The 20,608-nt window shown below is 44.9% G+C and overlaps 3 protein-coding genes across 7 annotated transcripts; 1 reads left to right on the plus strand and 2 right to left on the minus strand.

The window, feature by feature from the left end:
• Positions 1 to 7,029: 7,029 nt before the first annotated feature.
• On the plus strand, positions 7,030 to 13,131 carry LOC119328522 (LRR receptor kinase SERK2-like). Of its 3 annotated transcripts, XM_037601495.1 has the most exons (13): positions 7,030 to 7,298; positions 8,380 to 8,422; positions 8,534 to 8,737; positions 9,294 to 9,426; positions 9,718 to 9,789; positions 10,090 to 10,233; positions 10,302 to 10,373; positions 10,520 to 10,585; positions 10,684 to 10,751; positions 10,849 to 10,986; positions 11,116 to 11,463; positions 11,768 to 12,162; positions 12,428 to 13,131. In XM_037601495.1, exons 3-13 carry the CDS (start codon positions 8,668 to 8,670, stop codon positions 12,749 to 12,751), a joined length of 1,830 nt encoding a protein of 609 aa, XP_037457392.1. In that variant the 5' UTR covers positions 7,030 to 7,298; positions 8,380 to 8,422; positions 8,534 to 8,667; the 3' UTR covers positions 12,752 to 13,131. The 3 variants fall into 3 exon arrangements, with proteins under 3 accessions (XP_037457392.1, XP_037457391.1, XP_037457393.1); XM_037601494.1 differs by lacking the exon at positions 8,380 to 8,422; XM_037601496.1 differs by lacking the exons at positions 7,030 to 7,298; positions 8,380 to 8,422 and adding an exon at positions 7,978 to 8,081.
• LOC119333177 lies at positions 7,555 to 8,527 on the minus strand. The gene is made up of 2 exons (XM_037606169.1): positions 8,396 to 8,527; positions 7,555 to 8,101 (listed from the first exon to the last, which is right to left on the minus strand). The coding sequence occupies exons 1-2, from the start codon at positions 8,479 to 8,481 to the stop codon at positions 7,555 to 7,557; spliced, it is 633 nt and encodes a 210-aa protein (XP_037462066.1). The 5' UTR covers positions 8,482 to 8,527.
• Positions 12,649 to 17,210, minus strand: LOC119328521 (pentatricopeptide repeat-containing protein At4g19890-like). 3 transcript variants are annotated; one of them, XM_037601493.1, is made up of 5 exons: positions 15,044 to 17,210; positions 14,838 to 14,938; positions 14,675 to 14,723; positions 13,694 to 13,973; positions 12,649 to 12,752 (listed from the first exon to the last, which is right to left on the minus strand). In XM_037601493.1, the coding sequence occupies exon 1, from the start codon at positions 17,185 to 17,187 to the stop codon at positions 15,169 to 15,171; it is 2,019 nt and encodes a 672-aa protein (XP_037457390.1). In that variant the 5' UTR covers positions 17,188 to 17,210; the 3' UTR covers positions 12,649 to 12,752; positions 13,694 to 13,973; positions 14,675 to 14,723; positions 14,838 to 14,938; positions 15,044 to 15,168. The 3 variants fall into 3 exon arrangements, with proteins under 3 accessions (XP_037457390.1, XP_037457388.1, XP_037457389.1); XM_037601491.1 differs by having other exon boundaries at positions 14,541 to 14,723; XM_037601492.1 differs by lacking the exon at positions 13,694 to 13,973 and having other exon boundaries at positions 14,541 to 14,723.
• Positions 17,211 to 20,608: the final 3,398 nt, after the last annotated feature.

Here is a 20,608-nt window from a genome sequence, read left to right on the forward strand (position 1 = left end):
CAAATGAGTTTTGTTTTGAACAAAACTTTGCACATAAATCTAACACAATATGTTGAGATGGAACAAAAAGTTTGGGGTCAAAAGGAGTTGTCTAACCATTTTTAGAAATTGAGAAGGCCAATTTAAATGCTGCAGGACCACTAAATTAATTTCCATGGGCATTTTGGGAATTCAAAAGAGGCTGGTTTCAACATGAAAATGATAAAGAGAATTTATAGGATAAGGTGAACATTTTAGTTTTACTGTTTGAAGAAATAAATATTTGACTTGCATTTTCAATTCGAATTTGAGTTTGTTTGAAACAAAGTGAGGATTAGCAACTTAATTATGATGACATGGCATTATTAGGCATGATATTATTATTTTTTTGCGAGGGATTAGGCATGAGATTACTGTAGCATGATATTAGGGGTGTTACAGACTATCTAGATGTTGCAGGTTGAAGGATGGAAGATTGAGGAAGTGCAGATCCAGGCCCCATGTGCGCTCCTGTCTATGCCTCATGAGCTTACTTTTTTTTTCGAAACGGAGGCAAAAGATTTGCCTCATCGATTAATTAAGAAGAAGAGAGTTGTCCGGTTAATTAATGGAAAACCGGGCGAAAACCAATACAAACAAATCACATGCGGACTACTCCCAAAGTCTAAACCCCCAAGATCGCACTGTCGACCCTACAGACATTTCCAACAAGCAACAGACCCAAGCCCACACGCATCTACATCGCAAAGGAATCCCCAAAAAGAACACCTCGGATGTAGAGAAATGACCCCCCAAAAACCACGATGATAAGCTAAACCATGAGGACGGCCCATAAGACCAAGGAGCAGCCATTAAGCAGCCGCAGACGCCTTCCCTAAGGCATCACTCTTCTTGTTTTTGCTTTTGAGAGACTTCTCCACCTTTTTGATCTTGTCTTTGTTAAACTTTTCGGTCAGGATGCATGCAACCACTTTACCAGACCCAGGGCTAGCCGCCTCCAAGCTAGAGAGCAAGCTGCAAAGCTCTTTTGCAAAGAGAGCATCGGAACAAGGTGCCAACGTATTTGTCCCAACAACATCTCCACCTGGGGGCATCACGTGCCCAACGGTCACAGGCAAGCGCGTGACCGAGGCATCCAAACCTGCACACACCATAAAGTCTGTCTGGCTAGACTCCAAGGGCGGTGGTGAGGGTGTCATGGGCACCGCCAACGCCCCTAGCAAGCCCATCTCCTTCGGAATCGCCACCGAAAGAGGTGGAGTGGACTCCTCACATAGCACTGTCAACTCAGGCATAATCTGTAGAATTGGAGCCACATCCTCAACAATCACTTCACCCCCAACGTCAGTCGACACCATAGAGCAGGGTCTAGCACGAGGAGAGAACCCTCCATAGAGGTCGACTTCCTCTCCATCTGCAGAGCCAACCTGAAGCTCGGGAAGTAGAGACCCAATCGACACAACCTGAAGTTTACCAAGAGCAACCTCCGCCCTTGCCAAGACACTCTCAACACGCACAAGGCATTCGCGAAGCTCAACGCAAAGTAGCTCAGCCTGCTGCTCAAGGACAGGTTGTAATGGCACATCAGCTTGGATGACGGATGCAGGCGGTGGAGCAACACATGGTTGCGGCATAGCCTCGTCGACGAGTTGCTTCGCACGACAAAAGCGAGCAATGTGGCCGAAACGGAGGCAATTCCTGCAACGGATTGGATCCCTGCAAGAGTGTGCTCGATGACCCCGACACAAACACCGGAAACATCTATCTCTCAGCCATGTCGGAGGAGGCAGCCGTGCATTGAAGGTAGGGCGATGAAAAGCCGGAGGAGACGCCGAACGACGCCCCTTCGAGACGAGCTGCCAGCCCCCCAGCTCATCCCCGGGCGGAGCGGCCGCACAACACTCAACGGTAGGTGCGTCATCCCGACGAAAGCATCCACGCCAATTCCCCCAACCAGGGCGCACAGGCGGGACGAATCGGTCGCCTCCAGCAATGATCTGCGACGCAAGAGCAGTGGGCGCAACGTCCGAGGATGTTGTTGCCTTCCGCCCCCCAATGGTCGGGTCTGACCTGCGGGAAGCAAGGGCAGTCGCAGCCAGCGCAGCAGCGGTGGGTGGCGGTGCCGAAGAATCTGCAGTCGCAAGCTTGGGGGAGAGCGAGTGTGGCGGCGACGGACGCGGGATTTGTGGCGCAGATTGTTGGAGCAGGGCCGGTGCCGTCGCCGGGACGACGTTGCCAACGGCAATCGCGTGGACGCACGGAAGAGACTGTGGCGTGGACTCCAGTTCCAGAATGGATGCTTCACTTGATGGAATGCTGCTGGAGAAGCCGAATGGGGTCGAACCACCGGGGACGACGGCGGGCGGCGGCCGCAGCTTCACCACGAGCTTGGAGGTGGCTGGAGGGGCGGCGTCCGACGGGGCCGCAGGGGCCGTTGCCGGCGCGGGGGAGCCGCCTGGTCGCGGGCATCGGCTTGGCCAAGGAAGCATCCTCTGCCCATTGGTATCCGCGCCCAGCGCGGCCGGAGCAGCAGCCGGCGCCGATGACGACGGGGGTGCCGAGCATGGTGGAGCGCAGGAGGCCGAGAGGGAGGCGGACGGGGCTGGGGAGGCCGCGGCTGCCGCCGCCGACGGTGGCGCAGAAGCCGGCTTCGGGCGTGGAGGAGGAGCCATAGCGGAGGGAGCCACCGCGGGAGAAGAGCAGCCGCCGAGAGAGGACGTCGAGGGGATCCCGGATCTGGTCGCAGCTGCTGAAGGGGAGGTCGGAGAAGGGAGATCGGGGCAGCGCCGCCGCGCGCTCACCCGTCTTCCCCAACCGTATCAATTTGACGCTACTTTTGGTTGAAGAAGAAATGGTTCATGAGCTTACTAAAGTGATCCAGCAGAACCTTTGCTTTGTCCTCGTGATCGGTTAGCGTCTTGGTGCCAACAGTCAGCGAGGGAATATGGTTTTTTCTTCTCCTTCCGTTTGCTCTGAGGTGGAACCATTTTGTATTAGCATCTCCCACTTTGATCTTGGTCACCCTGGATCTTTGTCGCCATCTGATTCGGTCGAGCGCTAGAAAACCCAGCAATTTAGCCTTGAGATCTCTCCTTAAACCCCTTTCATCCTCGGATAGCTGACTACTTTCTTGGGCAAGGTCCGGCTGGAAAATCACTTCATTTGCAATGTCCTCTTGTATCCTTCTCTTTTTCTTTCTCAAATCTTTGTTCCATTTCCTCAAGGCTGAAGCGGTTCTAGAAAGTTTGGTATGAAGCACTCGGATGGCATCAGTGGAGATTACCTCCTTGCTCCAAGACTGCTGACCACTTGCTGAAAACCCTCAGTTTATTGTGTTTGGCTTTTATTAGCAGCTTTGGTTTGGCCTTGTAATTCTGGACCATTTGTTCTGCCCATTAACATAGACCGGTGAGACAAAAATAACTTCGAACCCTGCCTGTCACATAATAGTACTATCATATCATTGAACATGTTCCAGTGTTGGTGTGGGACCTGGTGCATGTTGACTGTAGTTCAGTCCTCCACTTAATCTGATAATGATCTATTTTTCTGGTCCCAGACAAAATCTTGCCCTGATCCAAGCCTGAAAATGCGTCGTCAGTCAAAGAGTACCCACAACTAGTTGCATGGGTCGTATTCCTGGTCGTGCCGTTTCACTTTCATGACAAGGATGGATATTTTTTTTTCAAAACGGAGGCAAAAGATTTGCCTCATCGATTAATTAAGAAGAAGAGAGTTGTCCGGTTAATTAATGGAAAACCGGGCGAAAACCAAGACAAAGATGGGTATGAATATATGGGACGCGCGTGACAGAGAACAGAATGTCTCCATCAGGCACATCAGGAGTAAGAATGTCCTTCTAGCATGGACCCACAGCTCGAGAAAATTGCCGTATGCCTCGCCTGCCACTTGACCACTCTGCACTGGCCCATCTTTTTGTGAACATTTTGCGTATCAGACCACCTACGCGGATAAATTGCTAGAAAGGACCACCTTCAAAAACTATTGCCAGATCTACTGTGACGGCAAGCCAGCCAAATGAACACAAGCTTGCCAGGAAACAGGAAACAGGGAATCCACGCGCCCCTCCTTCCTCTGGCGGAGAGGGAGGAGGCCTAACTTGTTGCGCTGGCTAAGGGCGTCTCCAAGGCAGACCCTCAAACCTCCTGCAAGCATCCGGACTATGGTGTCTGGACACAGTTTGCCATCTAACACGGTCCTACATCGATCCGCCGAGCGGTTTGAACGTATTTTTTTGACAAATCCAAGATAAACATGAGGAGCTTGGCGGGAGTCTGGACATGCCGTTTCACTTTCACGACAAGGATGGACATGAATATATGTGGGTCATGCGTGACAAAGAACAGAATGTCTCCATCAGAAGAATGTCCTTCTAGCATGGACTAAGAGCTTGAGAAAATTGCGTATTCCTTGCCTTGACTAGTAGTGGCACTTGACGACTCTGCACTCCCCAATGTCTGTGATTATTTTTGCGTATCAGACCACCTACATGAACGAATTGCTAGAAAGGGCCACCACCTACGAAAAACTATTGTCAAATCTATCGTGGCGGGAAGCCGGGCAAGCGACCACAGCCTGCCAGGTAACAGGAACCCACCTCCTTCCTTTCCCACATCAATCAGTTGATCCAAGACCGAAGGCTCAAGCAGAGTGAAGAGAAGAATCCGGGCAGAAAGCAGAGCACCTCACTCAGACGTGTCGTACTTGCAGCGTTGAGAATCCATCCATGCTTATATTTCTTTTTTTAGAACGAAGGCTCGCGAAGAGCCCGGCTTTGAATTAACAAAGCCATTAACCGGCCAGGAATTACAAACATACACCAAACCACATCGGCCCAACGATACAAGGAAGCACTCTAGGAAGCTTACAACTCAACGCAGCGCACAAGCACGAAAGGAAAATACAACCGAGCCCATAGCTTGTACTAGCCGAAGACAGCAGCAAAACTGATAACAAAGGTAGCGACTGGCAGAGCAGGATGAAGACATGCTAGAACAGAGTGTGGGCATGAATCCATCCATGCTTATATTTCTCTATCCTTCCAGTCTCCTTGGGGCTTGGGTGGTATAGATCTCTCTTTCCCTATCCTTGGTGGTATGTAGACTGGTAGCATACAGGAGGACTGATGCATGCTCTCGTTTTCTCTTGTCCTACGATATAAAGAGAGACTGCTAACAAGACATGTGTTGGATTCTTCATTTCCTGAGCAACCCAACTGACCAGGACGGAGCACTTCACACAGGAGAAGAGACCTTTCGGTTGGTTCTGGTTGGCCCTCCGAATTCTTTCTAACAAGAGGCCACAAACTCGATCAAAGTCGCAACATCCGGTCCAGCATGTAAGAACTTGAACTTTTGCTTAGATGGAAACAGGTGTTCGTTCGGATGAGGACGCATTTCGAACATAATAATGGTGATGATGATGAGGCGGCAGCAGCAGCAGCAGCAAAGTGGGAGCAGAATTTTTTTTTTTGAAACAAGTAGTGGGAGCAGAATTGATACGCCCACTACTAAAGATTGGCTTGCCCATTGTTTGTTTAACCTTTTTTGCCCTCTTTTTTGTTTGGAAGAAAGAAAGAAAAGGAACTATATGGTAGAAACAGGAAAGGAAGATTAAATTCTGCAGTAAAGCCTTTACCGCCGTTATTCTTTATTTATCTCTTTTGCCAATGCTATCTCATAGGTACTTAAGTTCTGGAAACATTCCTTATGGGCTACATACTGGATTCCTGGTGTTAGACTACAGAGAGCATATGGGATGGGATAGATTTACTTGATTGGCATTTCTGTACTTTACTACTACATGTCGCCATCCGTAATTCTCGATCAATTTGAAGAAGAAAAAGGATGATCCCACGCCCTAGAAAGGGAGCTAGTGTGAATATTGCTTCTCCTACAGAAACTAACAAGTTCTTACCCTCAAAAATGGGGCCACAAGGACTTTCTTGATTTTTCCTCTCTTCATTTTCCTTAGAAAAGTGACTTCTCCACGGTCAACATGAGGAGTGAATTCAGAGACAAGAAAATCGGTGAGCTAATTTTCTGAAAAGAAGCCTAGGAAACCCTTCCAATGGGCAAAATCCACATTAAAAAACAATTCGATACAGACCGATGCTTAACCCCATTGTGTAAAACCAAAAGGCATATAGCTTGTTATCACATGGATGAAATTATAATCAAGAAAAAAATAATTCTATAATTATTTCATAATCCAGTAACTGATGGGACAGCAACAAGCAAAATAAAATAGAATTTGCCAGGGAGCAACACGCAATAAACAATACCAATAATTGAGTGGCAGTAATAGACAAACCGGTAATTTGTGGTGCCATGGTCATCATGAAAGGCACATCTTGGGAAGATCTAACACACAGGGCAGTGGACAGTGACCTATAATTTGTCTCATAGACTGTCGTTTCATAACCAGGGAACATATTCGACTATATCAATATCAGCGGGATGGCTGGAACCAACAAACCCACTTGGTTTCTTCAACAAAATATAGACTAGATTAGCTGGTGCACTTGCTCCAATAATTTGTACAAAAAAAAGAACCTTTTCAAAGTATAGCATCAGCATAGACTTAAAAGTGTGATGGTGGAGCCTGGCTGAGCATGTTGCGCACAACGATAAACGAATACATGCATGGTGCTTTGGGTGATTATTCGTTGCTTATGCTAGTCGATGCCGGAGGGAAGCACGGTGCCCTTAGGAAAAATTGGGGCTCTAACACCCATAACTTTTCGAAATCACATCTGGCCTATATCAGATCAACCAACTCCCATAATTTTAGTTGAACACTATGCTGACACCTGAATGCTCAACTGGCTCTTTCCATGCATGAAACCCTATGCCGAAAGATAGTATGGACCGTATAAATGCCATGAGATTTAGAAGATCTATCTGCTAATCAGCTACTTAAGTAGTGTAAAGCTCTCGTCGCAATAAAATAAAATAAATAAATAGAGAGACATAGTAGGTAAAGCTCTAACAGAAAACTTTGGATACCCCAGCCCAAAGGGTATGGCCCGGAATCCGAATCAATTAGTCACCATGAAGTACGTGGGGCATTCAATCTGAGATGCCCGTTCCAAGATATAACGAGACAAATGGACTTGATTGCTTCTTCCTGCAAGAAGTAGGCTGTTAAATTTGACCCACTCAAGTCACTCCTGCAAGAAGGACACTTGGCTCTAAGCTTAAAGCTCAGATTCCTCCCAGTCTTCTTCTAACATACACCTCAAAGAAGAAATGTCAAAGGAACGCAGTAGCACCACAAGCTTCTCTCTCCCTTTCCTGGTAAGTTCATGACGATCTTCTTCCCATGTACACATGGTTGACTTGTAAGTCTTTCTCTGCTTCTTCTTCTTCTTCTTTGCTTCACTTGATTGCTTGCCTTCCTTTAGAGCAGCTACTGTGAGTGTTCATCTTCTCAAGAAATGGTCGTGTGTTTTCTTTCTCTGAGGTTGTTTGTTCTATTGCTTCCCTTGTGATTGTGGAGGTTTCTTTTCACTAAAACACTACTGGAGCATGGCGCACTAGATATAGATTATGCTCAGAACCTTCTACCTGCACAACTAAATGAGTAGGAAACTGAGTGTAGTCGCCGGAGGCGGGGCCCGACGGGAAGGGGGCGTCCTGGGAAGTCCTCTGGAGGGGCAGCGTGCGGCTGGTGGTGAGCTTGCTGGCAGGTGCGCCAGGGCAGAGGCTGTGTGGTAGTGGTGCTGCTGAGTGCAGTGGAGGCATGGTGCTGCGTACAGCGGCGTGGGCTGCTCCTGCGCGGCCGCGGAGGTGCGCGGGCGTGGCGGCGCGTGGAGCTGTGGTTTAGTGGGCGGCGGCCGAGCTTCATCTTCGTCCTGGTGCTGCGGTGCGGCTGGAGCTGGAGTTGCCGCTGATTCTGCTGATTGGAGAAAGTGGAGGTGTTGTGCTGCTGCTGGTGGTTGGAGTTGGTGCTACTGGGAAGCTTCGTGATACTAGCGTGCCTAGAAAAGGTTCTCATAGCTAAACTGAGTAGCTGAAGTGAGTGATCCTGGTGGTGATGTGGCTGCTGATTGCAGAGAGAGCTGCTGCTGCTGCTTCTGGGTACTCCTCTCCTCCTCTGTCTACAGAGAGACAAAGTCCATTTTGGATATCAGTCATGAATCTTGATACTGAAGTTCTTAATGAGTACCAACAAGTTGTGAATTTGGGGAGGTTGCCATGTTATTGCAAAAGAAAAAATGACAGGAAAAAGCATGTTTATTTCGGCTCAATTTTTCTCCCTGTAACATATCAAGATGCTTCTTAGCTAGCGAAGTATCCCGTCATGTTTGAGATTGCGGCATTTAGAATCAGTTATCTCATTGCAGTTTGCAATTGAACCCAATTTTCATCGTTGCAGGTAGGATTTAGTTAACCTGAATCTTCCTTCCTGCTTTTCAGCTGTAGGTTTTGTAAAACTTCTCTCTGTAAATTGATGGCTTGATTCTTTGTGATTTTTCATTCTTCTCAGTTCCCTCTGCTGGTCTTCTCATGCGCTTCATTTTTCTTTTCAGTAATGCAGCTACCTGCCACTGATTCAGAATAAATTGAGCGCTTCTGTGTTCCATCGAGCAAACAGATACAGATTAAATCGAGCAGTGTTTCTATTCCCAAAAAATAAAACAAATTGAAAATAGCTTCAGAAAGCATGAAGCTAGTAGCTTTGGGATTAGTTTTATTGGGGTGCCTCCAATCTTTGGCAGCTCCTGACTTCCAAGGTAAAGCCCTTATATATTTGACATATATAAATATCTTTGCCACATCAGACATTATTCTACAAGGTCCGCACTCGGTAAGGCAATGTCATATTTAAATTGTTTTTTTTACTCCAAGCTGTCTATTTGACTGGAGTATCAGTTGGAGATTTGTCTTCCTGCCTTAGACAAGTATATATCGTATACAACAATATAACTGCCATAGTAATCCTACGGAACTCTGGTGTTGTAATTGGGGCATAAAAGGATATAACATATACAGAAACTAATGCACCAATGGTGGCTGGTGGATATCAACCACACCTTCAATTGCTTAGAAAATTTGCAGTTCTGTTCCAAAGGAACATGAAACTGTAAAAGCATTTCTCATCAAATATTTGATTATTTTCTTTCAATGAAGTGGCCTGCCTTTGGTTTGCTCTGCATCAGTTAAGCTATCCAGATTGCGAGTGGAACACTTAACAGGTGTCAACTCAGAAGGATTGGCCATTTTCCATTCTCTTGCATTTAGTGTCTACCTCGTAATACTACAAACAAAATGACATTTTTTTAATCTCAGTCATAGCACTGTATGAAATGAGGATGATGCTCACTGACAGCCGCGGTGTCTTGAAAGACTGGAACAATAACCAAGTGAGCCCCTGCTATTTTGATAATGTTAGATGCGATCAAGATGGCAGCGTTATTGGAATGTAAGTGAAAGAATTCATCTCAAATGCGTACTTCAAGAAAATTCACATTCTGGCCTATGAACATAGTGAAGTGAAATCTTCAATACTTCTAGTAAAACATTTCTAAAGTGCTTGATGCCAACTTCTAGTTAGATCACTCAAAAACTTCTCATAACAGAACAATGGTTTTACTTCAACAGCACATTCTTCATGGTCTACTATCTCCTACTTTTACTATTATAATACAGTTCACTATAGCATTTACTTGTGTCCACGTGACTATGTGCCTAGTTTCTCATTTCCAATATGCAGAACTTTGAGCTCCTCAGGGTTAAGTGGAATTTTATCACCCAGCATTGCAACGTTAACAACTTTACAGCAGCTGTAAGTTCAATTATCTACTATTGCAAATATGTATTTCAAGATTTATTCTTTATAAAAAAGTGTACTGCACCAAACGCTGGTGGTTGTTTCTTGTTGTAAGTGAATTCAATGAAAAGATCCGGAAATAACGAATAATGAGAAAATTCATTTATAGACATTTTGTTCTCGTTTCCAAATTTCTGCTTAGTTATTCCCATCATCTGGTAACCACAGGATGATCCCAATCTCCTTTTAGTCAAAGATAAATCTCACTTCTCCTTCCAAAATGGATGACATTTTCTTATTACTATATGGTTTCAGGTTATTGGATGGTAACAGCATAACTGGAGGAATTCCACAGGAGTTAGGGAACCTATCAAACTTAATGACTCTAAAACTTGGAAGAAATAGCTTAAATGGCTCAATACCTAAATCTTTTGGCCTTCTATCAGAACTCCAAAATCTGTAAGTCAGCCCATTACTCATGTTATCATGACTGAACCACAACTCTAACAATGTGATAACTTGGACAGGGATCTAAGCGAAAATCTGTTGATTGGTAACATTCCAAACTCTTTGTCAAATCTTTCATCGTTGAACAATATGTAAGTTGACCTTTTCATGCTGACAAATCCATAAAACCTGCCTAATAGTGAAAGTTATCAATAATATTCATTGTTACTACTTTTCCACATAAATAAAGGATATCTCTATTATCTTATGATATATCATAACTCATTGTGTTTTGCAGTAATCTCGCATATAACAGTCTTAGCGGTGAAATACCAGAACAGCTACTTCAGGTGTCCCAATATAAGTATGGCATATCTTTAGTATTATCAGAATATATTATACAAACAATTTCATGTGTACCACTTTATGTTTTACATAATAAGTGAAATCGAGTCTTTACAGCTATACAGGCAACCATTTGAATTGTGGCCAGCACATAATTTCATGCAATGGAAGCACTAATAAGACAGGTGATTTAGATAGCAACATAGCAATCCATATTGAACCCTACATTTGGAGCAAGAAACTACATACATTGTCAAACTAAATGCTTGGTAATACCAACAGGTGGATCAAGCAACTCCACTGTCAAGGTGATTCTTGGAAGCATTGGCGGTGCAGTCGTTCTCATTGTTTCTGTAGTTCTATTTCTGCTATGGTGGCAAAGAATGCGCCACAGTCCTGATATATACATTGATGTTCCAGGTTCGTTCAGCAAGATAACTACGTTATTTTCAAAATTACTATAATTAAACTTTCAACAATATTACCATACCAGAAAGGACTCTGAACATTTTTCAACCAGGAAATGATAAATATTTACAACATTTTTAGGTCAGCATGATCACAACCTAGAGTTTGGGCAGATAAAGCGTTTTTCATGGCGAGAACTCCAGACTGCGACCAATAATTTCAGTGAGCAAAATGTACTCGGCAAGGGCGGTTTCGGTAAGGTGTACAAAGGAGTGCTTCCTGGTCCAGACAGCAAGAAGGTTGCGATCAAACGGCTATTTGAAGTAGGAAGTCCCGAAGGCGAAATGGCTTTCCTCAGAGAAGTGGAATTGATAAGCATTGCTGTGCATAAGAACATATTAAGATTAATAGGATTCTGCACGACACCAACAGAGCGGCTCTTGATATACCCCTTCATGGAAAATCTGAGTGTCGCTTCCCGTTTAAGAGGTACTGCTAAGCTAAGATATCTCTTCATCACATGAGTTTATTCATATGTTTATTTAATTGGTCCTTTTTTTACGTGTGTCAGCTGAGTTGATGCATGCAATTGTAGTGTAGTGTATTGCCAGAACCTTGGAGTGCATGTTATATGTGTTGAATAAGAGAGAAAACAGAAATCATGAAGAATTCAGTTATCTCTAACTTTTATACCAAACACTACAGATTTTCATTATATGTTCTTTTCAGATAATAATATAGCATATAATTCATTTGTGCAACATACTGCTGATGAAACTCCAACAATACGCAGATATAGAACTTAATGAACCAATATTAGATTGGACGACAAGAATGACGATCGCACTTGGAGCTGCCCGTGGTTTGGAATACCTTCATGAGCACTGCAACCCCAAGATCATCCACCGCGATGTCAAGGCTGCCAACGTCCTACTCGATGGGAACTTTGAAGCAGTCATAGGAGACTTTGGGCTGGCAAAGATGATGGACATGGGGAGGAACACTGTGACAACAGGGATCCGTGGGACAATGGGCCACATAGCTCCCGAGTACTTTAAGACCGGGAGGCCATCAGTGAAGACGGACATATTTGGATATGGTGTTATGTTATTAGAGATTGTGACAGGCGAGCGTGCAATTTTCCCCGATTTCCTCGAAGGAGCTGGCGAGGTCATGCTCATCGATCAAGTAAGCATACATTACGGAACTGCTTATAAGTACCACAAAAAAGATTATAGGTGTTACTGAAAGCTTATGAAACTAAGAAACTAAAAGCATTCTGAAATCTCAGTCAGTGTTGCTCACCTTAATAATTAATATGGGCAGAAGTTAGGTCCTTAGAATGGAGGATGTTAAGACGCTCCGTATGAACAATGCCTTGCACTTTCCAGTAAAATTTTGGCTTGCACGCTCACATAGTTGACTCATATGAGATTGCTTGATTAATCTGAAGGTGAAACTGTTGATGCAAGAAGGGCGATTGGAAGAAATCGTAGACCGCAATATAGGCTGTGGATATGACTTTCAAGAACTAGTAAAAATTATCCAAGTAGCACTCCTCTGCACCAATATTGACCCTTGTCAACGCCCTGCTATGTCGGAAGTTGTGCATATGCTGGAAGAAAAAATTGTGCCAGAAGATCAGTGGGAGGAGTGGCAGCAAGCTGAGCTTACCCGTCGACAGCAGTACGAAAATAAGCAGCACCACAAATTATTCACCTTCAGTGAGGAGTCACTGAACATCTATGAAGCCGTTGAGCTATCTGGTGGCAGATGAGCTGCAAGATCATCAAAACTCATCATGATGTTCACTTGTTTCTTCATTAGAAAGAGTGAAAGGAAATATAAAACTCAACAGTGCCTTTTATAGATGCTATCTATCTGGAGTACAGAATCAAAACAAAGTTTTGCGAGACTATAGAATCATTAGCAGAATTATGTATAAGTAACTGTACCTAGAAGTGGTGCTGTGACACAATGTTATACTTATAAATCTAGCTCAGACACTATTAACATATGTATGCGTGTATATAATCTATAAACAGACTTAGTTGATTTTACCTGTGTGCACACGTCTTGCATAGGAAATTTTCTGATGACTATTATTGCTTATTATTAAAATTTGGGTGTTATATAGTCCTTATGTAAGGGCCAGCCTATCCAACTTTATTTTTGAACTGTATTATTGCTTATTAGATATGCTTGGCATGTAATATCTTGAAACTTTAGCCAAAAGTCCAGCAGCATGCATTTTTCAAATTCCAAACTACAGATAAGTTAACCAACCAACGAAGGCCTAAGAGAACTGCACAGCAATGTGTTTCCCCCACAAACATCCGAAATTGTAAGGGTAACTCGAGCAATGAAAGTGACCATCAATAAAGATAAAATCAACAAAGGAACTCCAAAATCAAGATATTACTTATTATACAAGGAAACATGTTGCCAGGCGTCAATCTAGATGAAGTGGTTTTCCTTCAGAAGTTAGAGTACATGTGTAGATTAAAGCAATGATCATATGGAGCTCTACATCGGACATGTCCAGTGAGGACCCATAAGAGGTCAAGACTGAGAAAGACATTGTCACTGCAGCCAACAACTGTGGTGCAGCTGACATTGCATAATAACATAACCGTGTAGGCACCAACAGTCCCCTTAAATACCAGCAAGCATCAAGATTTTGCTGACTAGGCATGAATTTCCCGAGTTATGGACATACTTGTCTGTTTTGCTCAGTTTTCGGGCTGTTCTTTCATTGAAAGGGGCCTTTCACAGTATTACTTGCAATTGTCAGATATTTTAACTAGAAAGTTCTCAGTTTTTGCAAGAGAATTTCTGATATGCAACCAGTTTGACATTGAGCATTCGGATAAGAGCCCTCATGGGAGGCAAGCATCCAAAGCCCAGCTGCACGCAGTTGCCGTATCTGGAATAGTTTTAGAGCCAGTGAGGGCAGCCAACATCAACAAAGAGCGAGGTTCAGATACCAAGAATCATGTCTGCAGAAAGTAGAATAAAATCCATGAAAAAATATGATGCGCAACGTTCAAATCTGCAGCACAGCTATGTTAAATGAATAATATTTGCATTTACAAACACAACTACCCTAATTATTATTTTTGCCTAATTAGGTCCGCAGAAAGTGGAATAGAACTCGGGAGAACTATGGATGCGTCTTTTTTTGTGAGAAAAAATATGCCCTGCATCGTTCAAATCTGCAGTGCAACTATGTTAAGTGCATCATATTTGCGTTTACAAACACAACTACCCTGTAAAAACTTTGCCTTAAGTAATAAGGATGTGAACAAGGAAGCTTTGAACGAAATTATGATCATGTGAAGAATAGTAATCAAGAAATTTAAAGCTAACAACTATGGTCTAAGGTGAACGCAGAATAACAGTGAGAATAAATTTCAGAACCTTGCAACTTCTTACAAGAATTTTCTGAATGAGAACTGAGACAGCTGAATTTTTGGCCATGTGGTGCAAAAAGAAAACATAATTTACATATCAACACAGGAAACAATATACTCTGCTAGGAATAGCATAGGATCAAATTCACGAACCTATCTGTGTATCAGAGGCTTCGGATTGTAGAACATATGTGACGTGTCAGTGAACAACTCACTGCTATGAATAAGCATACCATGAATTGTATCTTGAGAAGTAGGAATCTAGGGTATAGAAAATTAGAGATAACCTTCATATGCATATGGATTTTGTTGAATATCTCCAACAAAGTTGTTCTCCTGTACAAAAAGAAACATTCAGAATGGTAAATCATACGATAATATGCATCAGGCAACTTAAATCTAGACTCAATGCTGAGCCATCACAGTTTCTTCAGACTATCAACAACAAACCTTCTTTCTTCTCACATGTTTATGCACAGGGGACGCCATTCCTGCCATCAAGCAGTTCTTACTAGATACACTAGTGAAAGTCAGGTCATATAGATCTTGGCCTGGAAGAATTATAAGACCAGTGAGTATGCAAGATGAAAATTTTGACCAACCAATATTGTGAAATAACTTTCTAAGGAGTCATGGCACATATAAGAACAGCGTACCATTTTACTATAGCAAGCTGCAGAACAGTGACCACCTACTGTAGAATATTTCTTCCATATCAGTTGCAAGCAATTAGATTGTTCTCCCTAACTAAGCAATAAGTGCAGCATTCTTTTCTTGAAAGCTAGAGGGTTCTTTTTGAGATCTTATCAGATATTTCAGAAGCTAGAGCGTGTCTATTGTTCGCGTAGCATGAATTGATGAAGCCAGTATAAGTTACATGGTCAACAACTGAATCCCCATCCAAAACCCTTTTTAGGAAAAGACTTGCATCGTCCACATTTGCCGTAGCACTGAGCTTTCTAACTAGCACATTTGTTGCATGAATCTGTCGCCGTTTATCCAGTCTATCCAAGATTGATAGAGCAACACTTGTCCTTCCCCTCCTGCAATATTCAAAAGCTAAAGTGACAGGAGTTACTTCACATGGCACCAAATGTTTATCAAGCATGCCCTCATATAATGCCCGTGCTTCCTCTAGTCTTGATTCCTTGCAGAGCCCACTTATTAGAGCTCCATAAGTTATAGAGTCGGCGAGGCATCCATTTTGAACCATTCTATAAAAGACCCTCAAAGCTGAGGTTGATTTGCCAACTTTACAGTAGCCTGCAATCATTGAGGTATAAGTTTGTGTGGTTGGCACTAATTCTAACGTGAGACACTTGTCAAACAGCTTTTGGCTTTCTTCCATTTGTCTCTGCTGGCAATATGTAGCAATAAGGGTGGTGTATGTTTCTATGTCAGGATGGCAACCATTTTCAATCATCCGGTTGAGCAAATCTAGAGCATATGTTATGTGACCTTGTTTGCAGTGTTCAGTTATGAATATAGTATATGTCACTTTATCAAGCTCAAGCCCTTGAGTAGTGGCCCTCCGGAGCACCTTATAGGCCTCTTCAATTTTTCCTTTCTTGAGGAGGCCATCAATGACAGCATTGTATGTGTAAATGTTGGGCAGGAAGCCTTCATGAGTCATCTTATTCATCAGCTCAAAGGCACGATCGAAGCTGCCTGTTTTGCAGTGGCCACTGATCAGCGTAGTGTACGTGTTTGTGTTTGGTGCCAACCCCTGCTCAACCATCCTTCCAAGAAGCATCTCAGCTCGAGCAAGCTTACCCTCATTACAGTACCCTCCAATCATCACAGTGTATGTATGCACATTCGGCTTGTATGAACTACTCTTGATGAGCTTCAAGAAAAGCCTGAACGCCCGCTCCGTCCACCCAATCTTACAGAGCCCATCAATCAACGACGTGTGTGTGTACACATTCGGCTTCAATCCTTTTCCGACCATCTCCTCCAGTACACGGAACGCCTGCTTGACATGCCCTCTTTTGCACAAACCATCAATCCACACAGTGTAATTCACCACATTTGGTGGGGTGCCCGTCTCCAGCATCCTCCTGAAGAACTCAGACACATCCCTAAATCGGCCCTTCTTGCAGAAGGTGCGCACGACCACCGTGCACGTCGCATTGTCCAGGCAGAATCCCTGCCCCCACATTGCCGCCAACAGGGCTTCCACCTCCTCCACCCGGCCTTCCCTGCAGCACCCTAGGACCAGCGCCCGGAAGCTGCGCTCATCAGGGCACACCCAGCCACGGGTCACCATTCCGTCGAACACCTTGCGCGCGTAGGCGAAGTTCCTGGTGTCCAGCCCGGCCCTGAGGATCCAGTTGGCCGTCTCGACGCAGAACGGGAGCCCGTGGCTGCGCATCTCGAAGACCATGTCCGCGGCCTCAGGGAGACGGCCCGCCTCGGCGAAGGCGGCGACCATCCGGCGCATGGCCTCGTGCGCCATGGGGAGGCTGCCCCTCGCGACGAAGGCGGTCGCGGCGGTGACGTAGAGACGCATGAGGTGGCGCACGTCCGGGCGGGACGCCAGGCGGCGGAAAAAGGCGAGCGCCGCAGCGGAGCCATCGGATTCCGCGAGCGAGGAGAGTGCCGCGATGGCATCGTCGGGGGCGAGCGCACCGGGGTCGTGGCCGCCGAGCGAGAAGATGTGGGGGGCGGCATCTGGGGTGCAAAATGGAGGCGGAGGCGGGGGCGGGGCGCTGGCCGTGTTTGTGGTGGAGAAAGGTGGGGGCTTGAGTACGAAATGGAGGAGGGGGCGCCCATGGCGATGGCGAGAGAGCATCTGCATGGAGCTTCTTGCTGCTCTGCTGGTGCGGCTCCTTTCCTGCCCTCTGAATAACTTTTTTTTTCTTTTGAGGGGTGCCTCTGAAAGAACCGTAGCGGGGGAAGGCGGAGCCCGTGCAAATGCTTGCTGTGGACAAACCTGGACAGATGGGCCGGCCCGGCACGGCACGACCTGGGTTATACGGGCCAGGCACGGCACAGCACGGCTAGGCACGCTAATTAGATGGGCCGTGCCATGGTGTCTTCCATAGCCGAAATCACTATTTGAGTGAAATCATTAATAGAGGAGTACTTCTTTTAAAAGCACCCCTCAAAAAAAACTTCTTTTAAAAGTCACTTGCATCTCCGTAGGTTGCGACAAATGGCACGCTGCATATATGCCATTTGTCGCAACCTGAGAGTTTTCCTTTTTTTAGATACGTTTATTCAAAATATTTTATCTCCTAAACCGTGCGTCTGAATCTCAAGCCATTTTTATCATTGGAGCATCAAGATCTTCACAATTAGATCTCATGTTCATAGGTTTTGACAAAAAAAATCTCAAAGAACCTGGACGAAAAACCATGCCTCTCACAAAAGAAGAAAAATAGAAAACGTGTTTTTTCCTGTTTCTGAGAGGCAAAACCGTGCCTCTAGCGGAAGCACAACTGTGCATCTCATGTAATGAAAAAAAAAGAAGGGAAAATGCGGTTTTTTTCATCACGAAGAGGCATGGCCGTGCCTCTCGCGGAAGCAAAACCGTGTCTCTCATGGAAGGAAAAAAACGTGTTTTTTCGTTTCCGAGAGAAACGGCCGTGCCTCTCGTGGCAGCAAAACCGTGCCTCTCACGAAAGGAAAAAACGCGTTATTTTCGTTTCTGATAGGCATGACAGTGCCTCTCACAGAAGCAAAACCTTACCTCTCACGAAAGAAAAAGAAGAGAGAGAACAAGTTTTTTTCGTTTATGAGAGGCACATCCGTGTCTCTCTCAGAGGCAAAATCGTACCTCTCACGAAAGAAAAAAATAAAAACGAGTTTTTTTGCGCAAAAAAGTCGAATCATACAAAAGCTAAGAAAGACCTGTGGAAAATCAAAATGACAAAAAACCGGGAAAAACCCGGCTAAAAGCCGAATATGCGTGTGGAAAAATAAAAAAAATCCAGAGGAAGCATCTAGAGCGCAACACGTAGCGGCGGCTGAGAGCACGCCAAGTGATCGTTGGGAGGCTTTCGAATGAGCGCTCGTCAACTAGTTGGTCTCCTGATTGAGGAGTACTTCTTTCAAAAGTCACTTCACCCTATGTGCGTCACTTGTCGTGATTTGGGAGTTTTCTCTTTTCCGTAGATCCATTTATTCAGAACGTTTTTATCTCTTAAACCGTGCATTCAAATCTTGAACCGTTTTTGCTGTTGGATTCCTCGCGTCGAGATTTTCAAAACTAGAGCCCATGTTGATAGGTTTTGACGAATTTTTTTCTAGAAAAAACGGACCAAAAAACTGAGCCTCTCACTGAAAGATAAAACACGTTTTTTTTACTTTCGAGAGGCACGGCTGTGCCTCTCGCAGAAGCAAATCGGTGCTGAAGCAAAACCATGCCTCTCGCATAAGAAAAAAAACACGTTTTTTTGTTCCCGAGAGGCACGGCCGTGCCTCTCGCAGAAGTAAATCGGTGCTAAAGCAAAAGCGTGCCTCTCGCATATAAGGAAAAAAACACGTTTTTTTTTTGCGAAACCGTGCCTCTCGCGGGAGGGAAAAAATAAAAATATATTTTTTTTCGTTTCCAAGGGGCATGGCCGTAAGTTTCGCGAAAGCAAATCTGTGCCCCTCGCGAAAGAAAAAATATAAAAAAACACGTTTTTGTCGTTTCCAAGAGGCACGACCGTGCCTCTTGCGGAAGCAAATTCGTGCATCTTGCGGAAGCAAAAAAAACATGTTTTTCGCATAGAAAAATCATTTTTTTTCAAAAGCTAAGAAAGACTGGTGAAAAACTGAAAAGCAAAAAAAACAAAAAACATCTAAAAAATTAAAAACGTGTGCAAAAAAGAAAAAGGAATCCAGAGAAAGCGCCAAGAGTGCGACACGTGGCGGTGGCTGAAAGCAAGTAATCCTTGGGGGCTTCTGGAGGAGCGTCCCTTGATTAGTTTTTTTTTTGAGGGATGCGTCCCTTGATTAGTTGCTTCCCACAACACTACTATTAAACAGGCTACCGCTCAAAAAATACTATTAAAGGGGCTGGGCCATTGGCACGTTTAGCCGTCAGCCCACCTATTATTCAAGCTATTGAGCTGCCTATTGGCCTAAAAGAAAAAACTAAATGGATCTTGTCGTGCCGGTACCGGTACGTGTGCCCAGCCTCCAGGCCTGGGCAAGGCCATAGGCAGGCCACGTGCGGGGCACGACCCCGTTAACCACACGTGGGGCCGGCCCATCATGGGCCGGGTACATGTGCTAACTGGCCGGTCTGCCAAGCACAGCCCAGTTGATGAGGTTGGGTTGTGGACGGGGCGCGGCTTTTCATGATAATACCCCCGCTAAACTAAATGTGAATGAATGGGGAGGTTTTGCAAGAAAAGGTTATTTTTGAAGGGTGAAAAGGTCATATAAGGGATCTGCTAGATGTCCTTAATCATTTGAACCGAATTTTTTCACCTCAAATATGGTATCTGCTAGAGATGTCCTTATGTACCAACATTGCATGGAGGTGCATTGTTTCCTTGAATAATCAGAAAATGAAATGAATGCAAGGCGTGTTCCTATTGTATATACTTGCAAGATTTCCCTCTTTGGCAATTGTCATTTATCCCTGGATTAACAAGTGCTCCTCTTGCCAATCAACAACGCAAACGCATTGGCCTACCGCCGCAGCAAGTACACGGACCAAGAAAAGGAAAAGGAAGGTAGGAGTATACAACGGATGCCCAAATAAAAGTGAAATTTATTCTTGATTAAAATAAAATAAATAAAAGGGAAGCACGCGTTACATTTGTAAAGTACTGTATATTTTATTCGTTGTCACAGCATCTCATGTCATGCACACTGCATATATAGATGCATGCAACACGTGCTAGCTGGTTCTCAGGGCTCCAGGTACGCATGTGGGCGCGGATCACTCATCGCTGCAGGTACCGAAGCAGTTCCTCTCGTTCGCGCCACGACAGGCGTCGCAGCTTCGAGCTGCATAGTTGCACACCTCACAGCTGCCGGTGCATGGATTGCCGGTGCAGTTGCTGCCCGCTTCGTTGTTGCATGCACCGCTGCAGTCCTCGCGACTGCAGATGCCGCAGACACCGGCAACGCCGTTGCACGAAGAGCTGCAGATCGAGGCGACGGAGGCTGCACAGTCTTTGCAGAGCATCGTTTCCGACGCCGGTGCCGGAGGTGGCGATGGTGGTGATGGTGGAAGAGCCGGAGGCGGTGGCGTTGCTGGCACTTGAGAGTGACCGCAG

This window comes from Triticum dicoccoides, chromosome 7A (assembly GCF_002162155.2).
Source record: "Triticum dicoccoides isolate Atlit2015 ecotype Zavitan chromosome 7A, WEW_v2.0, whole genome shotgun sequence".
Taxonomy (NCBI): Eukaryota; Viridiplantae; Streptophyta; class Magnoliopsida; order Poales; family Poaceae; genus Triticum; species Triticum dicoccoides.

Coding starts and splice junctions, on each gene's coding strand:
- LOC119333177 (XM_037606169.1), bottom strand. CDS start 8,481: ATGAAAAATCACAAAGAATCAAGCCATCAATTTACAGAGAGAAGTTTT. Junction 8,102..8,395: donor AAGCAGGAAGGAAGATTCAG/GTTAACTAAATC, acceptor GTCTCTCTGTAG/ACAGAGGAGGAGAGGAGTAC.
- LOC119328522 (XM_037601495.1), top strand. CDS start 8,668: ATGAAGCTAGTAGCTTTGGGATTAGTTTTATTGGGGTGCCTCCAATCT. Junction 8,738..9,293: donor GGCAGCTCCTGACTTCCAAG/GTAAAGCCCTTA, acceptor TTTTAATCTCAG/TCATAGCACTGTATGAAATG. Junction 11,464..11,767: donor TGTCGCTTCCCGTTTAAGAG/GTACTGCTAAGC, acceptor AACAATACGCAG/ATATAGAACTTAATGAACCA.
- LOC119328521 (XM_037601493.1), bottom strand. CDS start 17,187: ATGCAGATGCTCTCTCGCCATCGCCATGGGCGCCCCCTCCTCCATTTC.